General features: G+C 36.5%; 1 protein-coding gene across 5 annotated transcripts in view; it reads right to left on the bottom strand.

Moving 5' to 3' along the window:
• The window catches only part of asap1b (ArfGAP with SH3 domain, ankyrin repeat and PH domain 1b), a 75,255-nt gene that overhangs the window by 12,386 nt on the left and 41,022 nt on the right, over nucleotides 1–21,847 (bottom strand). For all 5 annotated transcript variants that reach the window (XM_058766010.1, XM_058766011.1, XM_058766006.1 and 2 more), the window contains 13 exons: nucleotides 21,047–21,192; nucleotides 15,485–15,559; nucleotides 14,812–14,861; nucleotides 14,405–14,534; nucleotides 12,523–12,608; nucleotides 10,487–10,562; nucleotides 9,897–9,983; nucleotides 8,864–8,964; nucleotides 8,661–8,730; nucleotides 5,701–5,788; nucleotides 5,396–5,444; nucleotides 2,571–2,734; nucleotides 461–594 (listed from right to left, as the gene is read on the bottom strand). In XM_058766010.1, coding sequence (XP_058621993.1) covers nucleotides 461–594; nucleotides 2,571–2,734; nucleotides 5,396–5,444; nucleotides 5,701–5,788; nucleotides 8,661–8,730; nucleotides 8,864–8,964; nucleotides 9,897–9,983; nucleotides 10,487–10,562; nucleotides 12,523–12,608; nucleotides 14,405–14,534; nucleotides 14,812–14,861; nucleotides 15,485–15,559; nucleotides 21,047–21,192 — 1,256 coding nt within the window. The remainder of the gene's footprint in view (nucleotides 1–460; nucleotides 595–2,570; nucleotides 2,735–5,395; nucleotides 5,445–5,700; nucleotides 5,789–8,660; nucleotides 8,731–8,863; nucleotides 8,965–9,896; nucleotides 9,984–10,486; nucleotides 10,563–12,522; nucleotides 12,609–14,404; nucleotides 14,535–14,811; nucleotides 14,862–15,484; nucleotides 15,560–21,046; nucleotides 21,193–21,847) is intronic.

The following is a 21,847-nucleotide window of genomic DNA, read 5'->3' on the forward strand; positions in this document are numbered from 1 at the left end:
GTATGTCTAATGCTTAAAAAATTATTAAATAAACTAATAATCATAAAATACATAGACGGCCATGGGTCCAATGAACTGATCCTAAATTTTCTATATGAAATATGATTTTATTGCTATACTAAAGGGTTGGGCCAAGGACTATTTTTTGTTAGATATATTTTATTTTAGCTTCAATTTACTTAATTCAATTCACAAAAATGTTTTAATTAATGATAATAAAAGGATATTAATAGAGTCTTGCACATACAACTTTAATTTTACTTGATACATTTTAATGTAGTAATGAAACACATAGCTGCACTTTAGCTAATTTGCTAATAATAATATTTTTAATTTGTGGTCAAACAATAATTGGCATACCCTCTGCAGTAGTGACACACAAACCCTATGGATCCCCATTCAAGACCCATGCTATACTGTGTTTAAAAAGAAAATGCACTATTTGCACTATTGAACACACCAAGAGTTCAGAGGTTCCCAATTTGTCTAGCTCCATAGACTGGATGCGTGAGATGTGGACGCCCATCTCCCGGTGAATGCCTGAGCATTCGATGCAAGTCAGGATTCCAAGGTTAGTCGACAACCATTTGGGATCTGAAAACATTTTTTTTTTTTTTAAACATGAAAAAATAAGGAAACAAGGAAAAGCAACAAACACATTTTTACCACAAGGGGTCCTCGTTGGACGTAATTTGAATGTTCTACAAGATGGAATGGTAAATACTATATGGAGTTTACTTTAGAGTGCCATGTTATCGGTGTTTGAATGCGAATGTGACACAAACTGTTTGTGTGCTAGTGTTGGCGGCAGGTGTGTTTGTGGCTCCATGAGCGCCAGTGATGTCCCCTGAGCAGAACCAGTGACAGGGCAACAAAAGATAAGAGGAGACACACATACACACGGCAGCTAAATATAGATTCAAGTCTTCTCCAGCAGCTTTCTCTGCATGCTCAGTAAATCCCAGATGTACTTGTACTTTATTTCTTCTCTGCCAGACACACAATCAGTCAGCATCAAATACATTCATTCATCTCTCTGTTTAAGAAGCATTTCATTAAACCAACCTGTTTTCAAACAGACTCATTCGTGTAAAGATTCATGCACCTTGACACAGATTAGAGTGTTTAGCTCTCAGTTGAGGAGCTGAATAACAGCTCAACACAGCTCTATAAGCCTCTTACACAGTCATGTTATCACCTGAAGCTTCCTAAACTTCATTTATAAGCCCATGAATCAATGAATCACAAGAATGGTTCATCTTAAAAAGGAATATGATGCAACTATGATGCATACTCATCCCACATAGTCCATGCTACAGACATAACTGATACCAGAAATCATCTGACTTTTTTTCTACGCCTAGTGCACAAAATGGAACCAACCCATAACGCCTGACCAAACTGCATAGAAGAAATGTAATGTGCTAACAACCTCCTAGAACAATGTAGCAATGTGCTAACAACCACCCATAACACAGAAATAAGAATAGAAACTATAGTAACTAGTTAACCACACAGAACACTTTAGCAACAGCAATTTAGTAAGATGCTAACAACCACCTAAAACACATTAGCAACTGCACATAAAAGTAGCTATGTGCTTAGTGCTAACAACCACATAGAACACCTTAGCAATCGCATATAAACATAGCAATTTGCTAACAACCACATAGAGCACCTTGGCAACTGGAAGTAGCTATGTGCTAATGTAGAAAACCTTAGAAACCACCCAGCACATCTTAGCAACCACACAGCAATGTAGCAATGCACTAACAACCTCCCAGCACAGTTGTTGTACAACAACATAATCCAACTTGCATCTACTGTATTCAGACCCCAGTGTATCTATACGTAATGAAACGAAATGTTCACACCGATAACGATAACTATATTAGTGTCCACATCAACGTTAACATTTTTTGTTTATTAATGTTATTGTTATAGTTGTGATGTGGAAATAGAATTAGAACAACTATAACTTAATAGTTATTGATAGTTATTTTCCTGGAATGGGCCTTTAATCTCACACGACTGGTCATCTAACAGTAAAGCATCAAAAATCTTTTCGCTGGTAAACCTGACAATGTATAAAACGTATTTCCCTGATTTATAAATTGCTCATCGATTTATATGCAACAACAAATTAAAACAAGTAAAAAGGTCCCAGGGGCCTTTCCTGGGCCACATCTCGATACTCTTGTAGAGAGAGAGAAAACAATGAATGTGAAAGAGGCTGATCAAATAATCCCTGGAGCAGCAGCTGCCCTCTCAGAAGTTTCAGCACAGCTTGCATGAGCCAATTACATAAGAGAATGATGTAACTGTGCTCGTCTGTCCTGACTGCCTGATCCTCACACTCACACTGCTGCTGCTGCTGCTTCATGAGAGAGACTGATTTCACTGGTAATGGAGTGAGAGAAACAGAAATAGCGATAGCGATTCAAAAAAAAAGAGGACAGATTGAGTGGAGAAGAGACCTGAGAGGAGAGAGTCAAATGAGGTAGAGTAACCTTACCAGACAGACTTTATTGTTATTTTCTTTTTAGACAGACAGATAGATAGATATGCACCTGGAGCCCCACAATCACAGCACACTTCATTTCCGGGCATGCGCAGCACATCATCTATTATGGCTTTAGTGAGATCTTCCAGTCCATCATCTCCTCCACCTTGCTCTCCTCTGAAGGCCATGTTAAGCGCCTCTTCCTTACTGTTAGTTAATACTGAGATCCATCTGTAGAGGCAGAAACACATTAACAGAACAACACAAGAAACACTCTCCTCCTTTTTGATTTAGAGTTCTATGTATTAGGAAAGTAAATAATGTAAATTTTGATTGCATGATAACTGTACACAGTTGCAACTGTAAACCCTCTAAACTTAAATTGCTGCTTCTGATTGGTCCATTGTTTTAAAACAGACACTGAAGTGCTGCATAACAAAAGATGGACTATTTATAAATTGACAAGCTGTCTTAAAACACTCTGCCATGTAATGCTGAAATTACCTTAAAAACCAACAGCTAAATGCTAAAGCAACATTTACAGTGGGGCAAAAAAGTATTTAGTCAGCCAACAATTGTGCAAGTTCTCCCACTTAAAAAGATGAGAGAGGCCTGTAATTTTCATCATAGGTATACCTCAACTATGAGAGACAAAATGAGAAAAAAAAATCCAGAAAATCACATTGTAGGATTTTTAAAGAATTTATTTGCAAACTATGGTGGAAAATAAGTATTTGGTCAATAACAAAATTTCATCTCAATACTTTGTTATATACCCTTTGTTGGCAATAACAGAGGTCAAACGTTTTCTGTAAGTCTTCACAAGGTTTTCACACACTGTTGCTGGTATTTTGGCCCATTCCTCCATGCAGATCTCCTCTAGAGCAGTAATGTTTTGGGGCTGTCGCTGGGCAACACGGACTCCAAAGATTTTCGATGGGGTTGAGATCTGGAGACTGGCTAGGCCACTCCAGGACCTTGAAATACTTCTTACGAAGCCACTCCTTCGATGCCTGGGCGGTGTGTTTGGGATCATTGTCATGCTGAAAGACCCAGCCACGTTTCATCTTCAATGCCCTTGCTGATGGAAGGAGGTTTTCACTCAAAATCTCACGATACATGGCCCCATTCATTCTTTCGTTTACGGATCAGTCGTCCTGGTCCCTTTGCAGAAAAACAGCCCCAAAGCATGATGTTTCCACCCCATGCTTCACAGTAGGTATGGTGTTCTTTGGATGCAACTCAGCATTCTTTCTCCTCCAAACACGACAAGTTGAGTTTTTACCAAAAGTTATATTTTGGTTTCATCTGACCATATGACATTCTCCCAATCCTCTTCTGGATCATCCAAATGCTCTCTAGCAAACTTCAGACGGGCCCGGACAAGTACTGGCTTAAGCAGGGGACACGTCTGGCACTGCAGGATTTGAGGCCTTTGTTACTTTGGTCCCAGCTCTCTGCAGGTCATTCACTAGGTCCCCCGTGTGGTTCTGGGATTTTGCTCACAGTTCTTGTGATCATTTTGACCCCACGGGTGAGATCTTCGTGGAGCCCCAGATCGAGGGAGATTATCAGTGGTCTTGTATGTCTTCCATTTTCTAATAATTGCTCCCACAGTTGATTTCTTCACACCAAGCTGCTTACCTATTGCAGATTCAGTCTTCCCAGCCTGGTGCAGGTCTACAATTTTGTTTCTGGTGTCCTTTGACAGCTCTTTGGTCTTAGCCATGGTGGAGTTTGGAGTTGGACTGTTTGAGGTTGTGGACAGGTGTCTTTTATACTGATAACGAGTTCAAACAGATGCCATTAATACAGGTAACGAGTGGAGGACAGAGGAGCCTCTTAAAGAAGAAGTTACAGGTCTGTGAGAGCCAGAAATCTTGCTTGTTTGTAGGTGACCAAATACTTATTTTACCGAGGAATTTACCAATTAATTCTTTAAAAATCCTACAATGTGATTTTCTGGATTTTTTTTTCTCATTTTGTCTCTCATAGTTGAGGTATACCTATGATGAAAATTACAGGCCTCTCTCATCTTTTTAAGTGGGAGAACTTGCACAATTGGTGGCTGACTAAATACTTTTTTGCCCCACTGTAAGCCCTTCTTTCAGACCCTCTTATTCATTTTCCTGCTTTTGTCAAAATAAGATTTTTCAAAAAATGTGCCGATACACTGAGCTCAAAAGCATGCCATGCCTCCTTGTTAGCTGGATGATGAGATCAGCTTTTGGCTTTTAAAAGGGACTCCAATCAAAGTAGAGGTGAAAGGACTTCAGGACTAAAGGGGTTACAGGCCCTCATTCTGATCAGCCTCTGTGCTTTTAAGAGCCCTTTATAATGGCTGCTAAATGGCTCAGTCAGGGAGTTCTCTGATGAACAGCAGGGAGCTCACAGCAGTGTAGGTAAGAAGCAAAGCCAGTAGTTAAAAATACTTAGACATGCTATGAGATGGTAGTTGCTTTTTTTTTGTTGGTAAGAATGTTTGTCTAAAAGAGTTTGGGAAATGTCATTGTGGTGTTAGTGACCTCAATGAATAAGTGCCAAATTAAAACAATTGAACACCACTTCACAGACTTCCCATCACACGGACACACAAAAACCATCAAGCAAACCCTTTAGATGACATTTAAAATCTCAAACTCGTATTACGATATTAGTTTGCCATAAAAATAGTACAATCTAGTCACAGAGAAGCAAAGTTGTCTTCACCTCTAGGCAGATTGCTGTACTTGTTCGTAATTGTTAAATTGCAGAGAGGATATCCCATAATCAGCATATTAAAAAATATATTATATTATATCACTCCATTTACAGAGAAGTTAGATTACAAGTTTGTGACTTACAGATGCAAAGTGGTTAAAAAATTTAAATAAAAAACACAATAAGTCTTACATCATAAATTCCTGCTCATCTTCGGCCTGGAAGTGATATGTGCGGTTATCTGAAACATATGACAAATAAAATATGAGCCATCTGCATAAACATTAAGTGATTTCCACTAATTAAACACCAGAAGATAGTATTAAAATCATAAATCACATTAATGGTGCAATTAGACAATTATTTAAAATTAAGTTTGACAATTTTCTTCCAAGATTTAGTATGTTAAAGTAAACAAACACATTACACTAAGCTACTAAATCACTCATGTGGTTTCCCACAAAAGAAACTCTCCCTGCTGGCGTCTGTTGACTCACGGGAAATGAGATCGAAGCACTTCCTGTCCTCAGTGCAGGGCTTGACCTGACATGTGAGCAGGTTGAGTTTGACAGGCTGCCTGTTTGACTGAAACAAAATGTGACAACAGGAGAAATGCTTGACTACTTCATATTCCTGCTATAACATCCCAAACAGTGTTGAAAAGGTATTAACTAGAGCTTTCAAGTGATTTTAAATTTCTAATGAAGCTAGTTCAAGGATTATACAGTATATTATTGTGTTAGACAATCATTTAACATAGGCCTATTACTAGCCTACGGCCCACAGATTTGTTTTTGTCAGTCTGCCTGCGGTACTTTCAGAACAGAAAGTACTCTTGCACACCATCTGCGCTATATTTTTCTGGTTTACGTACACACTAGACAGCTATCTTTGGTTAAGTCTCTTTTTTCAGCATCTCATACCGCGTGAACAATACCTACAGTAGAAAATAGGTCAGAGTGCATTGGTGCATTCCTAAATGAGTAGAGCTTTTAAAACAATAAAACGTTTTTTAAACACTAAATTAACATTCCTTCTTTTTAAAAAGAAACAATCTTCACAAAACACTTGGTAGTAGCTTGCGAAGTTTGTGATTTGACTATAAGAAACCTAAAATAGGCTCAATCGCACAGTGATGTGCATACAGGGCAGGCTACTAATTGAACAAAGGTGTTAAGAAATGCAACACATATGTTTGTTACATAGCACTGGTCCAGACTGTTATGAATATGGTTTGACTTGACAATGAAATGTGAGACAGAGGGTATCAAGAGGGAAAGTGACATCATGGGGGAAAAGATGAAAATTGATGACATATGATGAAGATGGTGAGGACAAAACCTGACACTGAGACATAGAAAGAAATGGTAACAATGCTGACTGGTAGTGTTCAGTTAAAGTAAAAGTGTGGTCACATTTTCCATTGCTCAGCAAAATGTTGTGGGTGAAATCTAGTCATTTTGTTCTGTTAATTTGCCACGTTGACCATAAGAAAGCTGATTGGTTTGAAAGTGACTTCTGTGTGAGCTGTGCTTCATGCATCGCTGAACTATTGGCAATGGACCTTTTAGCCTGCAAAATTTGGCTTAATGTGACTGACTGGTACTGATGTTTAGGAGTGAGTATATTTAAGATTGTAGTAAGAAACTTAGCAGGAAGTGAATGAAAACGAGGCTGTGGAGAGGATTGCATCACATTGCACCGTCAAGTCAAACCATATTCATAACGGAGAGGAGAGGAGAGGAGAGGAGAAGCTCAACACCTAGTTGCTCATTTTCCCATTGGGCTCTTAAAGCTAGGGTAGGCATTTTCTGTTGTTACAACATATTTCAACAGGTAAAAGTATTCATTAAAAGGTCCTACATATTAGAAACACTTTCAAATTGAAATTTATCTTACCTGTCGAAAATAAACTGCAAGTTTGTTGTATAGATTGAAACCCAAACATTTTATCAAATTCCTCTATCTTGTTAAAAAACACTGGCAATGTTTACCCATGTTTTACCCCACTGTCTGTCTGTGTGTATTTTGGCAATCTTTGAATTTTGGCTTGTGCTTCTGTAATGGAATCTGATTTTTTTTCCCCCACAGCAGTAAAACTAAATGGACTGAATTCAATGATTTATCCTCCTGGACCTTCCACAGAAGATGAAATATATATGAAATTACAAATTATATACAATTTAATATTAATTATTGATTGCTATCAGGATGTGAAAAAACTTTCAACCAGTATAACAAAAAAATGTTTCTGGAAAAAACATTGTCCTACCCTACCCTAAAGGGGTCATATGATGCGATCTCAAGTTTTCCTTTCTCTTTGGAGTGTTACAAGCTGTTCGTGCATAGATAAGATTCCTAAAGCTGCAAAGACTAAAGTCTCAAACCCAAAGAGATATTCTTTATAAAAGTTAAGACTAGTCCACGCCCCCCTAAAACGGCTCATTTAAACATGCCCCCACATGTCTACGTCACTGTATGGGAAGATTTGCATAACACCGCCCAAATGTTTACGCAAAGAAAGAGGGCCTAATTTTTATTCTCGCTGTAGTATTGTTGCTGCCACCGGCGCCATGTCCTGGAGATACTGTGTTTCATTGTGAAAGCAAAACTAGTTTGTTTGGGCTTTCCAAAGGACACAACTAGAAATCAGTGGTTAAGTTATATTTACAACACTGTTCCAGAACAGTTCAACCCAAATATTAGAGTGTGTGCAGCGCATTTTACGGAGGACTGTTTCCTGAAGTTTTGCAAGGACAGTCTGGCGCTTATGATTTAATATTTAAAGAATTTGCCACTGATTATTCAAACACGAGCTTTGAGCAGTTTAGAGTAGTGCTTCTTGTTTCGCAAGATCGCAAATGCAGACATGGTAATGTTTACATGATGCGTAAAAAGCCAGTATAAGTCACTAATCAGTAATTATGTCCCCACTGGATGCAACAAATGCCTCGTTTATAATGGGTTTTATTGTTTTTATCTCGTTGCGCCGGGACACGGCATCACAATATGGTAAGGTGCGTAACATTTCCGTTACACGCTTGAGGTATTCGGCCAATCACAACACACTGGATAGCTGGCCAATCAGAGCACACCTCGCTTCTCAGAACAATGAGCCTTGTAAAAATCAGCACGTTTCAGAAAGGCAGAGCATAGAGGAGCAACAATAATGTACAGTATGTGGCAAATAATGTGTTTTTGAACCTTAATCCGCATAAACACATTGCATTACACCAAATATACAAAATAATGTTCTTTTCAGCAAAGTCATATGACCCCTTTAAAGAGGGACACAGTGGGATGGCTAGGTTGTAATGGAGACATTCAGCCAAAGTTCAGAAAGCTGATGAAGTCTTTTCACTGTAAATGTCAGACCTCTGTTTTATTAGGCTGATTATAGGATGACACGGTTTATAGTGAACCGTGCAAATCACATGAGTGTGTCCGAGTTACTCACAGTGGCATGAGAGATGGTGAGAATTCCTCCTTTAACTGAACACTTCCTCCTCTGCCACACCTTCCTCAACCTATAACACAACAATTTTATACTGCATAACACTACTCAGAGAGCAAGAACTCATATTGATTAGAAATCACATCTAATTGGGGCGTATGTGTGTGTGTGTATGTGTGTGTATGTGTGTGTGTCTCTCTGTGTACCCATCACTCTTCTTCAGCAGATAGCCTTTCTTCTCACAGCCAAACTCTTTGTTTCCTTGCAACTGGTGCATACTGTAGCCACCTTGTTTGCTTTGAGAGTCCTGCTCAAACACACATACATATGGTGCTTTAAATAGCTATATGCAGTCACCAATCCAAACAAATACTGTATACACAGTATTTTCATAAAATACTTGAAGATTTTTCAACATTTCTCAATTTGTAACCTTTTAAACATCAGCTTTATCTGACAGCCACTTATTTATTGTGCAGACAATAATCTCTATCACATACACACGTCATGCTGTACATGCTGAACACTTACTCTTCTAGACTTCAATCCACACAGGAAGCGGTGAAAGATACATGAGAGAGGGTGTGAAAAGCATGGTAAATGTAGGCTGTGTGTGTTTTGTTAAAACATTTAAATTCACTACAGTATACTACACTACAATTTGTACTAACTTACAAACTTGTCTCCCACCATGTTATCGTAATTAAATGCAAGTTTGCTGATGACAATGTGTTGGCACTTGCCGCATAAAACAAACATTCATTGACTAACTACTTATTAATTGTCATTTATTTTCCTTATTAAACATGACAGTCAGCAACTTTTCTCTGAGCAACCAGTGGGGCACAACACTGGTTACCAGCAAGCCCGATTTCATACTGGCTACCAGCATGGTACAGCACTGGGCACTCCCTCTCACACTCTCCCCTGTACAGGTCGAGCATTAGGGAGGGTTTATGCATTAGATCCACAGATGTACTGCAAAATTAAACTCTTCAGGTTTCTTTCTGTATGATGTCATGCCATTAAAGGATTAACTAGAATTCTACATGTGTACAGAATTTTAAATACTGAATATATTTACATTTACATAGGGTAAATATGTAAGTGTAACAAACATTGGAATAATTTAATCCCAAACAAGTCACTTGATTGGCTTTCAGAAACTAATTTTGGGCAATTAAGAATTTGCATTGGTCCGAAGACTGAGCCCTGAGGCACACCATGCTCTACACCTACCTCCTTTTGTTCCAGCTGTAGAGAGGATTTAATGAGATCTCTCAGTGCTGTGAGCTGCTTTTTCTCTTCATCTTGTGTTTGTTTTATCTACATCACACAAAAAGCAAAAAGAACTTGTTACACACGTGTACACACACACAGTATTAAGAGTGCAGGACATAAACTCGACATTGTAAAGTACCGCAAAATGTAAATTTGCAATACGATTTTGATATTCTCACGCTAAGAATTAATATTTGTAGTTGCATTTTTTTACTTTCATATTTTGAGACTGGATCACATGAATGATTGTTCAAGTCCAAGTCCAGCAAGGTAAAACAAGGTACAGTATTAGTCAATGCACAATTATTTTTAGTTGACCAAAGATCTTAGGAAAGAATATAATGGAGCACAACACAGAAGTGTAATGCAGCTCTAAAAGAAACAAGGAAGTAAAAGATTGCAATAACAGTTTTAAATGAATATACACTAACCAAAATATTATAATGTGACCCATATATTGATAAAATATTTTATTGCCAAGTCCAATGCATAAAGTAAACTAAAATGGTTTTACCAAATATGTTTATGTTAAAGAATGAGGTACATACGTTGTAAAGATCAGCTGCTAATTTCTCAATGTACTGTTTTAGCTTATCTGCTGTCTTCAAGCCATCTTGGAAAAAGCTGATGAAAGAAAAAAAAAAGAAGCAAAACACTGAATTAACACATTTTTCATACTGAAACCAGCTATCAACAAAGGCCGTACATATTTTTTTCAATACATCAGGAAAAATTATAGATTTTCAATCTATACAACATAGAAACCGGCAAAAAGGAAAGGCTGAGTTAATGAGAAGTTAAAATATCATTAGCTCATAAGCTTATCAATGTATTGATGTATTGTCTAATTAGCAATAGTAGCTTTGAAGCATTTAAATCTTTGAACTAACAAGCAAAACATTCAGTTTTGTGGGTACCTGTTGTGTCCAGTTTTAAATGTGACCCTGGACCAAAAAAACAGTCATAAGGGTAATTTTTTTTTAAATTATACATCATCTGAAAGATGAATAAATAAGCTTTCCATTGATTCTATCAAACCATAGAACAATATTTGGCCGAGATACAACTGTTTGAAAATCTGGAATCTGAGGTTGCAAAAAAATCTAAATATTGAGAAAATCGCCTTTAAAGTTGTCCAAATTAAGTTCTTAGCAATGCATATTACTATTCAAAAATTAGGTTTTGATATATTTATGGTACGAAATTTACAAAATATCTTCATGGAACACTATCTTTACTTAATATCCTAATGATTTTTGGCATAAAAGAAAAATCAATAATTTTGACACATACAATGTATTTTTGGCTATTGCTACAAATATACCCCAGCAACTTAAGACTGGTTTTGTGGTCCACGGTCACAAATTGGATGAGTCAGTGGGTTTATGTATGAGGTTTTTAGTATGATTCTGCATTTGAATGACCTTGATGTATTTTAACAAATTAAATTAAAAAAAACTGTGGAGAGCTTTGCAAAGTAAGTGTCAAAATATTTACATAGCGATGAATTATTTTATTTTATTTATTTTTTGAAAGTTTACAAACTTTTATGAGGAAATCTAGTTTTATACATTTGTTACTTTAAAAAAACAAACAAAAAAAAAACTGAATGATATGTCCTTTATGTAATTATAGCTTTTTGTTCAATTTCTTCAATTTGAGAAGAGTCATAATATAAGTGCAAATATAGGCATAATTACGTGTCTTACATGCACAAAAAAACAACATACTGAATACTTTAATTTTCAAAACTGGAAAATGCACTGGGAACACAAACACTGAATCCAATTAAAATCAAATCCAATTAATAAAAACTTTCTCCACACTTTATGGACATGATTTTACATGAGATAAGTTGTTTTTTCTGCAGTCTAACACTCTTGTTCACTTTACTTGTACACGTATTGAGTTTCAATAATTACATTTAACCATACAATAAATTCAAATTACTTATTTTTAAATGAAATCCAGATGAGACACTTAAAAAAAAAAGAGAGTAAATTATTCATAAAAAATGTTTTTCGTTATTTACTGATAAATGGTTGCTGCACCAGGAACTTTTAGATTTCTGCTAAGTCTGCTAAGTCTCAGAAATCACACAGAACACAATTACACTGTTAAATTAGCATTACAAAAATAAATAAACAGCATTAAACATTTGTAACTAATCAAAACATTAACTTTGACAGTCTTATTAATGACCCAAGTGCAAAAATAAGGTTTCTGCTGATATATCTACAGGTCAAAGACAACACTTGCTTAAAATAACCTTAACCTTTGCACCGAGAAGAAAAAAAAGTGCTACACTTTCAGTTCTTTCTTATAGCTCATCAGTTTTTCAGACCTTCAGGCCAGTGACACTTGCAAGGTTACATGGATCAATAACACTTTCTGTATCGACCATTAACACTCACACGTCAAATACACATTTATGTTGACAGTTCTACAAACTAAACAGATGTATGCCCTTAAATGATTTTTTACTTTTTTTTTTTGGATTTAAGCAGGCTTATTTATCTAGTATATTGATATTGCAAATGTCTTTCAAGGTAAAAACACATCTGAAAGCAAACATGTCACTTACTTGCACTGCGCGTGGTAATACTTGATCAAGTTCTGAAGGAGGTCTACCCCTTTTTTGGTCTTTATTTCATTCACTTTGATTAGGTACTGCAGAAACAGACAGACTTTGGTCACAACAGAGTTTAGTAATCTCAACAGTAGAACAAAAGAAATTAAGTGATTGTGAAATCTTTAGTGCTTTGAAATATTTGAAATAAATGGTTATTTGTAATTTTAGGGAAAATAGCAGGTCCCGTCCATAGCACATATTTAAATGTAGCCTAAGTGTTTGAATAAACAATTAACTGTTGTAATATTAGGAGCAACTAAAGAGGACAAAAAATTAATCTTCTAAATCTGAAATCTGTAAAGAACATGCAGTGACAAACCAAGCCCACAAAACAAATGAATAAAACATCGTCGTAATCCCGGTTTAGCCCAGAGGGGTAAATTCCAGAACATCTTGCAAAGTCACGCCAGCTAACAATTTTTGGCTATGCTCAGAAATTTAATCCGTCCTTTTGGTCACTGGTATGTCTGAATATACCTTGGGGTGAAATGGCACATATTCCGCTCATCTTAGAGTGCATGAATGCATTTGTGCATAACCTTTGAACCTCAATTTTGTCGTATGTATATAGTTTCCTGATTAAGTTACAGTGTGTGCACATTTTTTTTTTTTTTTTTTAAATAATGCATGTAGTAGGTATGTTGTATGTGTTCGCTAGAGTTTGTCATTTCCTTCGCTGCTCCCTGTATCTAAATGAGTCACCTCACTGCATAATGGATTATTCATTGCTCTCATCTTCAGCTTTTACTTAAATTACATGCCTTGTTGAGAACTCACGTGTACTTCCATACGTTACCACTAAGGAAGGAAAACTGGAAACATCCAATTACATAACATTGGAAAAAAGTCTAGACAATCATGAATTATGTCATAGACTTTCAGCAATATACCACTGCCTTCGCTACATTAATGCTTAATTAAATGGAAAATTTGGTAATTCAATTAAATATTAGATATTGTCATGACATCACATTGTGATTTGGTCCAATGCCATTTAAAAAGGCAACCTGCGGTTCCTTTTTCCCAAGATACCTAACATTACACCTACCCCTCACAAACCCTTGATGCAGAATGAAATAAATTCAAGATGCAATTCCTACTGACAATCACTATTCATTAACATGTAAAAAAATAAATAAATAAAATAAAAAACCCACAGCTATCCTCTCTAATGAACAAAGTCAACACTGATCATTATGAATCCATAAAACAAACATTTCTATCATAATCTGAGCCATCTGCTCTAATGCTAAGGGAATCTTTCAAGATGTAAGAAAATGGCCATTGGCACTGAGATGGCAGCATTACATAATTCTGATTTATATTAGGAGTACCAATCACAACATCTGGTGATGTGACAGAAAAAGAAGAGATTCATTAGAGGGTTCTGACTGGCTGCATCTGCTGATTTATGAATGTTAAATGTCATCAGTAAAACTTGTTGATAAGGTCACAAGTAAACTCATTCTGGTGAATGAATGATAACTCACTGATCATTGCAAAAAATTACTGTAATGATAATGTACAGATCTCTCCGCTGCCCATATACAACAAAGTCTTTTGGGTTGTGGGAGCACTAGTTGAAAAAAATAAATAAATAATCACTGACCATGTACATGTATAAAATTTACAGAATAACTGTATCTACAGTATTAGCACTCAAAATTACCTGTTTATATAGATACACATTAAGATTCAGTTAAAAAAAAAGTTTATTCTAAATAATTTAATTAATATAGACAAACATAAACAATAAAGGAAATAAAAACAATATAAACTATGGCATATTTCTGGTGAGGACAGGTTCTCAAACCAGGTCAAGTGCGCTACAGACCTCACACATCTGTAGTTGGAAAAGTCTCCGTTCTTTCTCCATCTCTTCAGCGATCTCAGCGCCAGTGATCTCTGTTCGGATCATCCCATGCTGCTTGGCATGCTCACGTTTTTCCTTCTCGATCTTTGTACTGTAAGATTGCAAGAAATATGATCATAAAAAGCTATAAAAATATTTGTATATTTAGAACAAACTCATCTCAGCTGCCAAATAGAGTGCTGTGTTTATATCATATTAATCTAATATCTGCGGGGGAGAAAATGATTTTGCTTGCTCATACATTTTGATGGTGCTTTTAGATTACTGTAAAATGCATCTGATAATTGCAACAGCCCACAGACAAAAAGTAATCGGTATGAATGGACAAAAGTGTACACAGACACACTCAGCTAATAAAGCAAACTTACAACTTGGTTTCGTAGTCCTTCCAGGCCTTGTCAAAGGGTTTTTTCAGGTCCTGGAAAAAAAAAATTAATGAGCCAGGTGCAGTAATTAGACTCCCTCGTGTTTACAACAAAGCAGATGTCACAACCAAAATCCAGTGAAAAAAGACTGCTGAGTTAACCCATCTGCATCAGTGTGGAGGGATGATATCTTTCCAGCAGTAATGTAAACAGCAGATTAGGACCGTGAAAGCCTCATCACATCATTATTGTGATGAATATCTGGAGCACCAATCATAGATATGACCATTATAGTTACTTGTGGTAAATGACGGATTGATTAGTAGGATCTAAATGTCTACTGGCGTGGTAGCCAGAATGCCAATCTTCTGATAAGCAGGACATCACAAATAGCCGCACTTGACCGCGTTCAGTTTCAGTACATTATATTAAAAACGCAGCGGTCTAGTTTAGTTTGTGACGTCATGAAGCCATTTACTCAAACAGAGCTCTACACACAAAGGTACTTCCAAGTTCTTCAACAGGTCTACGACATCATCTTTTAATATACTGTTTATGTTCCAGGCTTGGCATGAAAGCACAATTATAGACAAGAGAAGTTTGCACGCATCTGCATGAGTATTTAGCCTCTGCGTGTCTGATGGTCTATGAGACATGGTCTGTAAATATTTCTCACCCCCTTCACGCCTTTCAGGTCGCCTTTCAACAGGGAGTCCAGTGTGAAGATCACATTATGACTCAGATTCTGAAGCTGCAGGAAAAGATGGTGAAACAGAGCAGAGACTGTGTTAATACGATACACGACACTTGGCACAGCATAAGCACAGCACAGAAGAAATAAGAGAAAACATATCAAATACAGCCATCAGCACAAAGAGCCCACTGAGAGAGACACAACCGTATCAGGATGAGCAGACCTGCTTTGTCATTCGATACTCTAGGACAGATCTTTTAAATTAATCAACATAAATGTTTCAGACCCAAGAGGCCAGATAGTTTGGACTCAAGTAACAAGATGAGACCCACTGTGACACTGCATTGTCTCTTAAGGCCTTAAGAGAAATTTACATCACCTGGGGGGGAAAAAAAGTGCAACAAAAATAACAGATTTAGGACCAAGTCTGGCATTATACACCTTTAAATTACATTAAAATTATTTACACTGTATACTCTATACATGTATATTTGCCAAGAATACAGGGATGCACAGATATTGAAATTCTGGATAATTATTTTCATGTTCATTCATGGCCAATAACAAACAATAAATGACTGATATTATAAATATAAAACATTTTGTTAAAATAAGACAAATGAAAACATTTTGAGAAAAAAACAATAACCGATAACCTTTATAAAAATCAGTATTTTAATCAAAAAACAGTATTCAGCAGACAGTAAATAAAACCTTTATAATGTAACAATATATATAAAAAGCTAAACCTAAAGTACAGGCCTACAGAGAATAAAAGATGGAAAACTTTTGAAACATAGCATTTTATGTCAAAATTATGTCAAATTTAGATTTCCAATACTACTACTACTACTACTACTACTAATAATAATAATAATATGGCAACTGCTCCAGCATAGCATTCATCCATGAAAAAATGTGTAAACATTTCATTAACTGATATATGATTAGTTTGGATGATGCTTGCTATTTGATATTAAATAAAACATGAAAGAAAAACCCACCACAGTGTAAATAAAATAGATGAAACTGTCTTTTTTTTTAATGGCACTGAAACAATAAATGAAAGGAAAAATCTGTAAATGAAAACAAAAAACAAAAACAAAACAAATACACTAGCATGCAGTCAAAGAAAACATCAAAAACATTTTACAGCATTTTAAACAACCCAATATCACAATTTTTACTATGTCCGCAGACTTGCATATCCTATTTTCATAATAAATACACTACTTGCTTTCAAAATGTTTTTTTTTTTTTTTTTGCTGTTGTTTTTTTTTGCCTGAGCTTGACCAAAATAATTTTTTCAAAACCATAAATAAAAAAAAAAATCATGATTGCACAAAAAGTCATTTGAAGTCTGATATTCTGTTTTGAAAAGTTTATCTTCATCATATAGGGCACTGAATACCAGGAATCAGCCAATTGTGTGTGTGTGTGTGTGTGTGTGTGTGTGTGTGTGTGTGTGTGTGTGTGTGTGTTAAAGGTCAGAGTGCAGATAGTGAGATATACGTGTTGAAGTCTTTTTCTTCAGTGTGTGTGCGTGTGTGTGTGTGTGTGTGTGTGTGTGTATGCCAATGTCTGACGTGATGAATGGCTCCTCTGGCTGATAATGCAGATGGCAAATGAACACCAATGCTGAAAGGTACACCCACCACACAGAAAGGCTGTAACAAAGAGCAACCCGCACTGAAATTCTTCATAATTTCATACAAATATAAAGCTTTCATAAATAAGGATTGCTGTGATGGGGAAACAAACCATAATGTAGTATTTCTGTCTACTTCCTCTCTTCCTCACTGTTCTTCAGTGTCTCTAAATGGAGGCTCTTGTTTCAGAGTGATAAATACCTCAGCTTAGTGCCAAAACAGTCTAAAAACACCACTGCCAGACAACAAAGTGCCTCTTTTGAGAGAGAGAAGCGATAGCAGCAAACCAAAAGAATTAATTCTGCAGTTTAACCCTGTTTCATACAGCTAGGTTATTGAACTATACTGAGCTTGAAAATGTCTTTCAAGCCTTAGTTGCAGGAAGAAACCAATTAGCCACACAGCACAATGCCAATAGTTGCATGGCTTAGCAGACACAGTGTGAATGCTGATAGTCCGCTGAAAGACAAGCGTGCGCGTAATCGGTCTATATTAGACCATTAGCGTTCCAGAGAGGTCGTGGTCCTCAGAAGGGCATTGTGAAAATGGAGAGGATATACTGATGAAATAGGAACCAGAGGAAATGAATCAGGGAAATGTTAATGCTGTTGTCGACAAGAGAGGATGACAGTAACACAAAAAAAAAATATACAGAAATTTTGTATGCAAATTACAGTCCGAGCAAAAATGTAACATAGCAACCAGTTTGTGCCAAAATACCAATTGCTATACAGGCCTTGATACTTACTTTTTGTCCCCCAAGGAGCACATGTGCTCCCAAGTTGAAAAAATTAAGAGCATACTAAAATTGGGATTTTTAATTATAAACAAGCCCAAAATTCACTGGGACTCTTACATTATATAAATCCTTGTATATTTATGACAAACAAAATAAACAAAAAAATAAAAATACAGAAAGCCTGTGCACTCAGTAATCTAGTCTGTGTGCACTTATTTTACATACAGTACACGATTACGACATGATAACATTATAAAGTGATTATAAATGACATTATAAAGTTCGCTAGATTTGTGGAACTAAAAATGTATTAGACATTCATATAAATGCTTATTTATTAGATGGAACTGCTACACAAAGACTGTAAACTATCAAAGACGAAAACATTTACTGGCCAAACAGAAAAACTTGATTTTATGGTAATAACAATAAGATGCAGCAAGAATCATATATTGGCTACCAAGTAAAGTAAAAAATAAGGAAGCAAGGATAGCATGTAAGGAAGAATGTAAGGAAGGATACTATGGTATTATTCAAAGTAATGCATGCAATATACAATTATTGTAATCATTAGGAAACATATCACAATACCATGATATCACCATCCAATATCATCTATGAAATTCTCACAGTATTGATAAAAGTAAGAAATGATGTGTTCATTATCTTTGTTAATGAAGAACATTAAAGGGGTCATATAATGCCATTTTTGTACAAGCTAATATGATTCTTTAGGGTCTAAATTGAAAGTTTGTAATATACTTTAATTAAAAATTATCATTAGTATTGTTAGAAAACACTCATTTTACCTGCTCAAAAACAGCTCTGTTTTCAGCACACCGTTTTAATGCGTGTGTTTTTAAATGCTAATGAGAACCCTCTGTTCTGTGGGGCGTTTTTGACACAACACACGTGTTGCCTTGACAACAGTTGAGGGTATATTTTGAAGAATGGCAGCGGGAGTTTCTGAGGATACTGTGCAACCGTATCAATTCGAACCGGAGTCGGACCCGGAACAGGATGACGGCCCCGAAGAAGTTCGACAATTAAGGCTCGAACGGGACGTTTCTGAATGGTTGGTTAACGTAATGTCACTTTTATCTATTTTTGTGTGTACTGTCAGGTAGAGTAGTGAGATACGAACGCTATGTGTTTACTGATACGTTAGTTCATTGACAGATTGATGTTACAGCTAATGGTCATGAAAAATAAATTCGGTAAATGTAGGCTTGTCAGTGATGCGTAACGTTATCTATGCAGTGTTAGGTACAACTCTCAGGGCGGAAAACATTAATTTTCATGCAGTTATAACTGTTTTTTATTTATTTAAATTTTTTACATTACTTCTTAACAGACACTGTTATAAACCTACAACCTATAAATCTACAAAAGTAAGCTTAGTGTAGTGTTATCATGTTAACTTTAATACCTGCGTACACAGTTTGTAATAACAATAACCATAACGTTTTGTTCATTATAAACGTGGGATTATTAATTATATTGAGAACGTCAGAATAGAAAACATGCATGTACCCTGAATGTAAACATTAGCCACATACATCGTGAAGTGTGCTAGCGATTTGCAAAGATTAATATAAAGATTAATATAAAGGTTAATTAAACGTTACACTCACTTCTTCTGGAGGTTCAGCAGGAACACGAATAGTTGGTACCGATTCTTTTTTCAGGAGCAGCTTCTTAGCAAAACCAGCTTTATACTGACCTTCATTTATAAAGCAGTCTGGTGAAAAATGATTCGCGCAAACATGAAAACATTGACGTTGCTCGTGGGGAATATTCCCTTCAAAAGCAAAACTCAGCCACTGTGTCTTCAGCGGTTCGGACTTAGGAACATCAAAATGACTGCTGTGTTCATTATTGCACCCGAGAACAGAACACCACAATCGCTTAGACGCCATTCTGCTCATAGACAGCTCCAGCGTATATAAACAATGACGCGCGGACTATGATTGACAGCTCGCTCACGAGCAAGGGCGGGTCTGTGTTGAAACACTGCTGTCAATCAACCATCGTGGGAGGGGCGTCCGACCGTGTGGCGTCACACGGTCGAACGGCTTGATTTGAGACAGGGTAAAACAAATAAGGAGATAAAAAAAAAAACACTGGATGGATTTTTATCATTTTATGATGGTTGTGTACAGGCACTGCTAACACACATTTCAGTACAATCAACTTGTAAAAGTGCATGTACCATTATATGACCCCTTTAAATGACCAGAGTATAACAGATTAATATGGTTTGTTGTCTGGTCTGATTTGATGGTTTTAAGAGGGGTTCGGGGCACTTGTCAGCTGGTTAAGTTGGTATGCCTGTCTTAATTTCTTAATTTTCAAACATCAATTTTTTATTTCCCTTGGAAAACCGCAGGGAGACTTTAAAGCTTCCCTCTTGTTGACAACATCTGGTCAACAGTCGGCTTAAAGCACTTTGAAAATTTAAATTTAGACAGAACACTGATAAAAAGAGAAATTAAAAATGAAAATAATGCATTTGCCACTTTTTTCAGCACAAGGTTGAGCAGCTGTGTAAAGCTGGAGCAGTGAGCCTCCGCTCACACAGATATGACTTCCCTTCCACAGCGCTCGCCAGCATTCACACAGTGATTTAGGAATGTGTGTGTTTGCGTGCGTGTGAGGGGTGAAAAGGAGACGCGCTGTAGCTACTGCAACTCCTACACTCAAAATTTATGGCTCTATCTCCACGTTTCTGCCAGGAAGAGAGAGCAGTATAGATTACAAAAGGCCCTCTCACTCGCACATCCACCAGACACACAATTTTCACACATTTCACACATCTCTGTCCTTTGAACGCATCCGCCTCCAACACCAACGCAGAGAACTCTACAACCTGTGTAGAAGCACACACACTTTAAGCTCTTTAACACCTTTCAGAGAGGCTGATTCACTCTAAAGGGATGTCGTATGCTATAAATCCTTAAATCCGTGCTTCAGCACTAACCAAAACAATCTGTGTTTTGACAGTTCAACTCGTGACTTCACTGGTGCACTCAGAGAACAAACAAGGATGTCGTACAGATCTCTTTCTATTCAAGAAAAGAGACATTTTTAAATCCATTCACAGTCTTGGGTGTCCATTCGTTCTGGCTTTAAGATATGTTTACATGGAGGACTCACCAGGTTCTTGAGGAGGGTGGAGAGCTCTTTAGTCAGAGTGGAGAACTTAACAAAGGCCGTGCCCAGATCTGGATTATCCCGACTGATGAAGTTACTGCCAAACTTATCCAAAGCCTGGGCGTACGTCTCTTCATTTTGAATATGATCTGATAAAAGAGCACAAATGAACACAATCCAAACAAATCAACGTCATGCATTTGAAGAGTACACATCCTTGCTCAATACTATGGTAGCGTGTTGTCTAGTTGCTTGAAGACAGCATGAAATCATTCACTTCCTAGGTAAATTATCCTGGTATTAATGTACATCATTCATCAGTGCAAATCATTTTGTACTCGAGGAATGTTGGCTTATATATAATTGCAACCTCAAACTTTCTAATGTAACCACAATCAGGTTGATTATCCATAATGGGAGTCATTCTATTAAACATTCTACGCATTTTCCATTTTTATTAGAATTTTAGAGATTAATCAGACAAATAATGTACTTCTCTCTTGATAAATCCCATTGTGCTATAACAATCTAAATCAACACATTTTATTTTACACTACCATGAAAACGTTTTGGGTCAGGAGGATTTTTTTTAATGTCTCTTATTCTTACCAAGGCTGCATTTATTTGATGGAAAAAGGCAGTAAAAAGAATTTACACTGAAATATTAAAATTTTAAATAACTGTTTTATTTAAATTCATTCTGGTGATGCAAAGGTGAATTTTCAGCAGCTATTACTCCAGACTTCAGAGTCACATGATCCTTCAGAAATCATTCTAATATGCTGATTTGGTGCTCAAGAAACA

The sequence above is a fragment of the Onychostoma macrolepis genome, chromosome 24, assembly GCF_012432095.1.
Source record: "Onychostoma macrolepis isolate SWU-2019 chromosome 24, ASM1243209v1, whole genome shotgun sequence".
Classification (NCBI taxonomy): domain Eukaryota; kingdom Metazoa; phylum Chordata; class Actinopteri; order Cypriniformes; family Cyprinidae; genus Onychostoma; species Onychostoma macrolepis.